The sequence below is a fragment of the Amphimedon queenslandica genome, unplaced genomic scaffold (genome assembly GCF_000090795.2).
Source record: "Amphimedon queenslandica unplaced genomic scaffold, v1.1 AMPQUscaffold_13254, whole genome shotgun sequence".
Lineage (NCBI taxonomy): Eukaryota > Metazoa > Porifera > Demospongiae > Haplosclerida > Niphatidae > Amphimedon > Amphimedon queenslandica.
In genome coordinates this window covers 114058-123875 of record NW_003546510.1, presented here as the reverse complement: position 1 = coordinate 123875, position 9818 = coordinate 114058, and the positions used below count along the sequence as shown (strand labels likewise).

Below are 9818 nucleotides of genomic sequence, written 5' to 3'. Positions count from 1 at the left end.
CTAGCAATAACTATAACTACTCAATGAAAATACTGAAAATATCCTGAATGTGACTCTTCAATTCTACGCTGTGATCATGTGATGAAGCAGGAGGTATATCACAGTAGGACACTCTCTTCTAATTATTATCTACTCTTGCTATTATTATTGTTACATGTCTAGTGTATGTAGCTGAGGCTGTTATTTGCCTCTATCAAAGCTTGTGGTTAACAGGAAAGCCCATACATATTATACTGTGCAGTACTATATATTCCCACACAGTGCTACATTTACCTACCATGCGGTTATTGGAAGTTGTAGCACTGGCGGCGCCTTTGATCCGCCCATGCACCATACTACAAATACATATATACTATGATCATTACTTACAATGTATCATAATCAATCTGTTTCTGATGCTTCCATATATTATCATCTGAAACTTTTTGAAGTATTTGCTCCTCAATTGAAATACGAATCCATAGACTTGCTTCATCGACGACAATGCCACTGATTAAAATGTGTACAGCTTCTGTATTCAATTTCTTTGACAACTTCAATTTTATTTCGTGTAATACCGAGCCAGAATAAAGATCTCGCATTGGTGGTTGAATAAGAATGAAAAAAATAGAGTAACCAGATGCCAGAACAGCAGGAATAGATTGTGAAGGAATTTGAAATACTTTAAAATCTTTCATAGTGCTCTTATATTGCTCAACATACATAGCAAAAACCTTATTATTTCCAAGGTCATTATCGAGCTCTTCTAGAAGGTCATAATTAACCCAGTTGCAGCGCTTCAGGATGAAAACGTGAATATCAGTTTCACTTGTCACTTTCAGCCAATCAACTATGCGCTCTTGTGCGATATCTTCAATAACTTTAACGTACGATTGTGCAAAGTTTAGTCTCAGTTGTGTTATAGATGGTTCGTCCCCTTCATTTTTGCTGCTTGAAGTGGCTGATGTCTGAGCCTGATGCTCTGATTTGATATAACTAATCACAAATCTGGTAATGTCAATTGGTACTATCTCAGACGTAAGAAAAGCTTTGACTAATGTACGACAATTGGCATGCAGTGCTTCCTTGTCCCTCCAGTCCCACAGAATTTGAAGAGCTTTAAAAGACACTGACCCACTGGATTCAGGAACAGAGCAGCTGAGGCAGTCAGCAAGAGGTTGTATGTGATCAGCAGAAATACGAAATGAGAGGATAATGAGTAAAGCATCAGTGATTTCATCTTTTAGATACTGTGCAGCTAACTGAAGCTGCTGCACAATAATTTCAGTTGCTAAAACAAAATAGAAATAAAAAATGAAAGACACAATAAGTTTCTTACCATTCCAAAGTTTCAAAACATTGTCAAAACTTTCAATTGTTTCTGAGGCAGGAAGAAAAGTGCAATCCAGTGGAAATGTCATAGTTTCTAATTGCAGCAAATGTGAATGAGATTCCTTTGAAATAATTTTGAGGGAAAGACAGAAATCGAGTAACTGACGCCGATCAAAATGTGACGGCAAAGATGATAAAGCCTCACTGAAAACGTGAGTGCTGAGAAATAACTCTGACTTTGAATGGCCTTCCGGGGATGAGAAGAAGAATGGCACCTAAATTATAGTAAGTGAATTACAAATGAACAAATGAAACCATAAAATTAAACCTCAGGAATTTTTACAACTTCCTTACCACCCAAAACCATGGGCCACAACTACTTTTTGATGAGGATTTACAATCTGGCACCAGTTTAGGCCAGCATACCATATCAATTTAATTCAGTCAAAAGCATTATTAGACAATTGTGGATCTTTTGACACATGATTAGAGTTAAACTATCATGTAATTAAACTCCATGCAGTGTCAACACAACATCAGGTCTGGTATAATAATAATTATAAATCCACCTTTACTGTGAACAGCTACAGGCCACAAACACAATCTGTTCAAGCCTTGCATGCATGAATGGTCACAAAGTGTAGTTTATGTGAGGGTGGGATTTGACCAAGATATGACTTACACATTTTCTCAGGCCCAATAAGGAAGAAATATCTCCTTCTGTGTCCTTAGGCACTGCATTGTCATAGGTTTGATCTAAAGCAGGACTGGACCACTACATGTTAATTTAAAATTAGAATTGTTAGATATACAATACATTTACTTACGGCGAGAGGCAAGTTTTGTGTCAAATCTTCCACTGCATTACCACCAGGACTTTCATTGTCAAAATCAGAAGTCATGCCTCGAGTTTCACCGTCCATTGTTCTACCTTGGGTTCTACTCATCTCTGCAATCAGTGAAGTGGTTGTCAAAACCAAAATGACTATGACCATAGATGCTATGACAAAATTTATGAGCCACGCCCAACAATGGAATCTATAATTTCAGTATTATTTTAAAATTGAAAATGCAGCTAAAAATATATTAATGCAAAAATGAGGCCAAATTTACTAACAGCTATTTTGACTAATATGCTATACTAGCATTTCAAAGTTTCTCAGCAATATCACTGAACCCATTCTCTTTTAATTTATCCTTCAGAGCATGCCTAGTTGGCTTGCTGGTTTGTTTTTCCCACAATAACAGCATCAACATCATTGCCTTCTTTTTACTATCCTCATCTTGTAGACTACTCAAGTCAGGCAAATTACTTTCATCAATGTTCAGTGCTCTTTTAAAGGCCTCAAAATCATATTTGCCTGTAATAATGCCAGAAATGTCTTGAAAGCTCAGTAGATCATCTAAAAAAATAATCATAATATCAATGAGCTGTAACTGAGTTGATGTAACAGTAAATTAACATTATTTATTATTATTATTATATTATTAATTATTGTACATGTATTTGGTACATTCTAGAACATTCATGTGGACTTTCTGTACACTTCTAGGCAATTCATTTTTGTAATCACTCTGTATGTTTCTAGACTGTTCTCTGTACTATATAAGGCACTCTCTCTTGTTCTCTCTTTTGTCTTTTTGTTGTCCTTCGTTGTTGTTAGTTCTTTGTTAATCATTGTCAATTCGATTATTACAACATGAGTTAACACTTACTTTCACTTGTTCTTGCTTCGCCACCTTTGCTTAACAAGTCACACTACATGAACAAAATACACAATAATAAAACCACAACTAATGAGTAATGACACATAGATAATTATTTTATTGTAAATAAACTTGCTCCTTAGTATGCTATCATTATACCTGTTTTGCTGCTTTGCTCCAACATAATCTGAAATTATTTTCAGCTGAACAAGCATCACAGAGCTGAGGCTCACAATTGTGATAGAGAAAATGACATCCACCTTTGGAAGATGCACAGGGAACAGCAAAACTGTATTTGAGGTCACGTATCGTATTAATTTTTCTTTGGAGACATCTACAGGAACCAGTAATTACTTTGTAACATGCTTCAACTGTTGCTGGAAATGAGAGTATGTCACTGGAGCTGTTCATTATTCTTAATCTTGTCTTGCTTCCTTTGTATACCATTTCTATTGAAATAGGAGGACCACTCTCAGATTGGAATAGAAATCGTGAGATGTTGCTGTAGTCTGTAGCAATAAGAACAGCATCTTTATTATTCGTCATAATGGCATTGCTAATGCAAGCTTGTACATTGGCTGGGAAGTTAACACTCTTCATCTCAATGAAAGCATAATCATTCTCTTCTTCTGGTGGGTTATATTCTGCACGGATTCTTGCTAACGGTAAATAGTAGTGTACCTCATCAAGTTGCTGGTGATCATCAATGAGAATAGACCGACCACTTTTGATTTTAGAGGCCATTGCAATTGTCGTAAGAACTGTCATGAAATCTTCAGCACTCTCAGGATGCTTGCAAAAGATTTTTTTCACAGATGACTTTGATATGACTCCATACTTTAGCAGCTTGGGAGCATATGAGTCTCCCTCTGGATAGTAGAGCTTGTCAAGATACTGTGTAAACTCCCAAATATTGACAATGACAATATCTTTGACTTTTTCATACTGAGGCATGTAGAGGATGCTGCCAAAATCTGTGAATGTTTTTAAAAATTCATCAACCTCTTTCTCTGTCATCTCCAGCTCCTTCGCTTTCTGTAAAATGAAACTCCTATGCAGGATCATAACTTTAGCTCCTCTACTGTCAAGTGACACCACTAGACTCCTCAGGACTATCCATCTGAGGGGAAGGAGTAGGGTACGCTGCTTGTACTTGTATTTGATGAGGTCTTCCATCTTCTCTCCAAATTTTTCTATGGATCGTTCATCATTGACATCAACATCTAACCAGTTCTTTAGAAACTGATCTACATTCCGTGATTCTGCTTGCTTGATGATTTTGTTTTTGACTTGATCCACCATCTTGGAATCTTTAAGCGGTTCATTTCTTGTTGCAACCATAACAGTTGCATTTTGTACTTCTTCTTCCTGATTATGCTGTTGCTGAGTGTAACCAACTGTAGCAAAATGGAGGAGATATGTGAGTCGTGACCTTTTCTTCATAACTAAAACATCATCATTTCTCTTTCCATAGCGATCAGAAGGTAGGTCAGCATAGTCATCAAGATTAGGCCCATCTCTATTCATTGAAAAGAAAGCAAGGCGAATGTGTCGATGGCAATGCAGCAGCATCATAGCTAAGAATGGGTAGAGAGCCTTATTGACACCAACGTCAATTACATTAATAAAAGAGACACCATCATGAATGAGGGTCAGCTTGCCAAGGTCATCTTTAATGCCCTCTAGTAATTCTTTAGTCTTGCTCTGCAACCATCGAATGTGCTTATCCATGACAGATTTTGGTGACTGGCTGGTTATTTCAAACTTAATATCTGCGACATAATATGGGTTTCGGCGAATGAGACCACAAAGAGTTGAAAATATTGCTCCATATCGATTGGTGGCAAAGGACCAGGCAAACGTATGGTGTGTACTGCCAAGAGCACATAAATCATATATCGACAGACACTTCTCATCTTTCTTTCTGTTTAAATAATGATCAATTTTTAATTCTGCCCCATCCTTTAATTTTATTTTTTGTTTGAGAACTGATTCCAAAATCTTTGTCTTTCCACAGTTAGGTAAACCCATGACTGCTACAAGACTTGTTGTCACTGGAACCCTTTCATTGAGAATGAGCCTCCAAAATACTTCATGCGATATCTTGCCCTCTACTAATAAAAGATGGAAAAATAATTAAGCATTAATAAAATGAGGGTATCAGGGATATAATAGACTAACGTAACTGGGATTGGTTACGGACCGGAAACCAATTTATGGGTCCATTATAAATTTAAATTAATTATATATTCATAGTTTTGGTTTAATTAGCCATTATGCACTGATGAGTAAAAGTTGTGTAAAAATAAAACAAAGACTAGAATTAAAAAATAACCAGTACATTCTCATACAACGATTATTGAACTAGTATTATTATAAAATAATGCGAGAAGAGTCATATCTAAATCTGCCACAGGTACACAAAACTGGCCTTTGAAAAAGCACTTTTCCGGCTGTATTATGAAGTAGAAAGGTCTAAATAGGTTCTTTTGGTCCTATTCTCTATGAACATAAAAGATGGTATATCACAATATGATTACAAATCCATAAACTCCAAGCTATCTTACCAGCCAGCAGAGGTATATATACAAATCAGGGGCATATCCAGGGGGTGTGTGCTAAGGGTGCACAAGCACCCTTAGCACTGTATGATTTGTATATCCTCCTTATGGCTAGGCTCAGAAAAATTACTGAATTTCTGGACTCTTCCATCACTATCAAGCCTCTTAATAAAGTTGTCTACCCCCCTGATTATGATATTTTAGCAGTTTTTAGTGCTTTAAGGAGTGATCAGAAGTACCAGTATGCTTGAATTTATCTTGACCCCACCCGTAATTGACAAAATGAAGGAAAACACCGTTTTACCGCTGAAAAAGGTGGGCATGGTCAAAATCACAGTGTGCTTTGTGCCCCCCCCCCAATTACAACCTTTGCCATCATCTGTACCCCAGCACCCTCTTTCTAAAATCCTAATTACACCCCTGCAGATTGTGACAACATCGTTAAGTATCAATCAAAATGAAAGTAGCGGATTATCCCTTAGTAATGGTAGTATAACGTTTTGAGAGAGACACAAGCCTGTTGACAGAAAAATAGCAACATTAGTGATTTGCTGAAAGAGTCGACCATCTGGAAAATGGTAACAGAGATTGCGAAAAGTTTTTATACATAAACGATGCGCTCGAATGATCCCGTTGCCAATCCCGGTTATGTTAGTCTATTATATCCCTGGTAATATTTGGTAAATTTGACAATGGTAATATGTCATTGAACATGCTTGGATTGAAACAAAATGGCTATTTTATTGTGATATCTTTGCAGAGCTGCCAATCACCATTATTGCCTGGAAATTATTTCAGGGTTTCCCATAGTGCTAATGCAGGTCAGTGGATTTAAAGTTGCTCAAAAATTTTACAAATACGCGGGGTATTTTTAAAAAATCAGGGAAAGAATTTTCTATTTTTATAATTTTTCTAATAAACATACATATTTGGCTTGTACATCCTATTTTTTGCTTGTGCTATATAGAAATTTTTAGCTTATTGAATTTTTTACAAAATTTTAAAGTTACTAAAAAATTTGGCCAAATTCTGGTCAAATTTGGCCAAAAATGATTAGGAGAGATTTCTCTGTTTTTATAATTTTTTTCTGATGCATATACATGTTTTGATATTGTATAAACCCCCAAGGAGCTAAGATTATTTTCAATGAACATGATTACAATAATGATGTTCATTCATAATATCGTATACGCCTTAATTTTCAAGGTGCATTAAATTTCGTTATTTTTGTGGTCACCTTAAATCCACAAAATTTAAACCACCTCTAATGCCATTCTATTGTATGTAGACTATGGCCAGAAGACAAAAGTTAGCTCACACAAATATTAACTTTTGAGCACATTTCATTGAAAACACAAAATTTTAAACCCTCAAAAAATTTGAACGTATAGGGTAAGTATTTTTTTTCCTATATGGTATCTACCCATGATGAAAATTACTGACGGCAAGAAGGCCTCAAGATCAAAAGATAATGACCTATGACCACCTTTTTATTCTTTATTACTTATTAATTTATCTTACAATTAGCTATGCTATTTATTATTAAAAAAAAAAAAAAAAAAAAAGAATATCAAAGGCGGTGACACCACCTGGCCATTTTTGTGAGCGCTACAAGGTACTATAGGCTCACAAGCAGAAGTTATGGAAAGTATGGAGGCTAGACTACATCATATAGACCAGGTAACTATTGCTGCAGCATAGCTTTCTTGCTATGCTTCAATTCGGCACCTTGGGCTTTGATCTGCCTTTGACGTGGAGAGCTTCTTGCCGTCAGTAATTTTAATCGTGGATGGCTACCGTAAATAATTCATTCAAAATAGTCTCAGCTCCTAAAAGGTCTATAGCAAGCTTGAGCTAATTCCAATCAAAAATTAGATTTTTATAAAATTTTTAAAAGTTACTCATAAATCGGGCGAAACAGGGTCTTTGGCCAAAATTAATCTTGCCAAAAAATTAATGATTTGTAGCAAGTTCGAGTTGATTTTGATTAATATGAATTTTTAAAGTTGCCCCAAAGCCACATACTTGTCAGCTACTGAAGATAGCTTTGCCTAGCCACCTCTCTGCCGGGCTATCATGATTCATGAAGCTCATGCTTTTCAAGTTAGCTCACTTAGCATGCTTTGAATTGTGGGAAACCCAACAAGGATATACCTTAAATCAAGAGTATAATATATATAATGCTTAAATACAACTCAATTTTTTGGCACTTTAATCATAGAAGACCTACCAAGTGGCTTGATATCAAGCGTAACAGGTATATCCTCAACGACACCATCAAAATCACTTGTGTCCTGGTAATCATGCTCCCCGCCTTTGCCAGTAACAAACTTAGAGCCTCCTTCATCAGCAACAGGACTTAAGCTAGGTTTACACTCGACACAAAACGCAATGCAAATGAACGCAAAATTGAAATTTGACCAATTTTGCGTCAACTTCAAAGCGTTTTTGCGTCAAAAGGTTAAATCGCCCACGCACTTTTCACCGTTTCGTCGAATGTAAACCTAGCTTAACAGTAGTCCCGCGCGGCCAGACTAGACCTGGTTCAGGTTCAGTTAGATCATCATCCCCTAAGTAAGCATGTACATTAACTGATTATAAGTGTAAAAACAACTTACCTCTGTTGTCAGCTCGGTTGTCAACCATTGATTGAGTCTTCAGTCCTTCCCAAAAGTCAAAACAATAATAATTAATTACACATTATATTCCACACCCAACACTTAGCGTAAACAGGAGTTGATCACAGGAAATGAATAAAGCCATAGATTTAATACACAGACTGTGTATTAAAACTATGATAAAGCAGCCTAAAATCAATGAATTAAAAGAATTTTATTATAAATAACTTAAAGCTTTTAAAGGTGCACTTCAAGCTCAGTCTCTGATCCTTTGTTGTTCTGTCCAGTGCATCAGCAACGTTAGGAATGCTGCGGATCCATCATTCTTTATACTATCCCAAATTTCCTTTTTGTTTGCAATAATATTCAATAGCTTCGGTTGACTTTTGTCATGCACAATCCTTTCTGACAACTTAACAACAAGGTTGGCTAACTTGGAGGCCTCGAAAGAATCTATAAAAATATAAATAAGATATCGTAGATGCAAGTACTACATTTTCATTGGTAGGCCTATATGCAATCAATTTGAAAGCTGGTTTCTAGGGATCTTGCATCTGCTACTGCTATGAGAAACTGTTGTGTTTTGCTACAAAACATGCATCCATTAACTCAATCATTATTATTATTATCTCCATAGGTGTTGCCGGCTTATTCACAGTATGATCAGTAGTGACCCAGATCACTTTAATGGTTGCTATAAAAATGTCATTAAAAATTGAAAATTGCTCTATAAATAATATATAACCTGTATCTATTTTCTAGTTCACACACATACATGAGTTTATACTATAAATTAGTAGAGTACTACTTGTGGGGTCGTGGCATTCCTATTTCCTCCAATTTTTCTTCGAGAAAAGACGCATTACCACATCTCTCCTCCCAAGCCAACAGGATTATCATGGCAGCTTTCTTTTTGTCACTAAGATCTGGAGGTGCTTCGATTTGTAGTACTTCAGCAAGTCTAGATACATCTATATCAGATTTTTCAAGCCATTCTCCAACTTCAATAATTGTCTTAGATCCTATAGGATCACCTATAAGAAAATTAATAAAATTACTGTGCACAATTATTAGTCAAAATTAAGTGACTAGGAGGGAATTCTCCATTTAAATTTTTTTGATGCGTATATATTTACATGTTCTACTGTTGTATAGAATAGAAAGTTAAATACCCTGTAGTAATAGTACAGGGTCCTTGGTCCAATTTTTTAGGAACTTTAAAAATTCATAAAAACTTAATTTTGATCGGAATCAACTTAAACTGTCTACACAAAATTAAAACATATGTATGCATCAGAAAAAAATATAAAAATGAAGAATTCTCTCCTAGTCAATTTTGGCCATTTTTGATGAAATACCCTGTACTAAAGAACATAAAAAATTTAAAAAAACAAGATGAAATAGGATTCCGAACGACCAACGAAAATACGAAATGAAAATCCTACTCGTGACGCAAATTCTACTCTACATTGTACTTTCAATGTTATTATGTAAGAATTATGGATCACCTTGCAATGTAGAGTAGAATTTGCATCACGAGTAGGATTTTCATTTTGTATTTTCGTTGGTCGTTCGGAATCCTACTTCATCTTGTTATTTTAAATTTTTTATGTTCTTGATT

General features: G+C 35.6%; 2 protein-coding genes across 2 annotated transcripts; both read right to left on the bottom strand.

Annotated features, from left to right (window-relative positions):
• Positions 1–365: 365 nt before the first annotated feature.
• On the bottom strand, positions 366–2309 carry LOC109584031 (uncharacterized). The gene is made up of 4 exons (XM_019999593.1): positions 2139–2309; positions 1994–2086; positions 1319–1586; positions 366–1270 (listed from the first exon to the last, which is right to left on the bottom strand). The coding sequence occupies exons 1-4, from the start codon at positions 2304–2306 to the stop codon at positions 366–368; spliced, it is 1434 nt and encodes a 477-aa protein (XP_019855152.1). The 5' UTR covers positions 2307–2309.
• A 144-nt stretch (positions 2310–2453) lies between these two features.
• Positions 2454–4314, bottom strand: LOC109584033 (uncharacterized). The gene is made up of 3 exons (XM_019999597.1): positions 3178–4314; positions 3028–3070; positions 2454–2714 (listed from the first exon to the last, which is right to left on the bottom strand). Exons 1-3 carry the CDS (start codon positions 4192–4194, stop codon positions 2461–2463), a joined length of 1314 nt encoding a protein of 437 aa, XP_019855156.1. The 5' UTR covers positions 4195–4314; the 3' UTR covers positions 2454–2460.
• Positions 4315–9818: the final 5504 nt, after the last annotated feature.

Excerpts from the sequence above, each read along its gene's own strand:
- LOC109584031 (XM_019999593.1), bottom strand. The coding sequence starts at position 2,306 with ATGGTCATAGTCATTTTGGTTTTGACAACCACTTCACTGATTGCAGAG. Across the intron at positions 2,087-2,138 it reads CACAAAACTTGCCTCTCGCC|TGGTCCAGTCCTGCTTTAGA; the intron begins GTAAGTAAATGT and ends ATTAACATGTAG. Across the intron at positions 1,271-1,318 it reads TGTTTTGAAACTTTGGAATG|CAACTGAAATTATTGTGCAG; the intron begins GTAAGAAACTTA and ends ATTTTGTTTTAG.
- LOC109584033 (XM_019999597.1), bottom strand. The coding sequence starts at position 4,194 with ATGGAAGACCTCATCAAATACAAGTACAAGCAGCGTACCCTACTCCTT. Across the intron at positions 3,071-3,177 it reads GGAGCAAAGCAGCAAAACAG|TGTGACTTGTTAAGCAAAGG; the intron begins GTATAATGATAG and ends TTGTTCATGTAG. Across the intron at positions 2,715-3,027 it reads CGAAGCAAGAACAAGTGAAA|ATGATCTACTGAGCTTTCAA; the intron begins GTAAGTGTTAAC and ends TTATTTTTTTAG.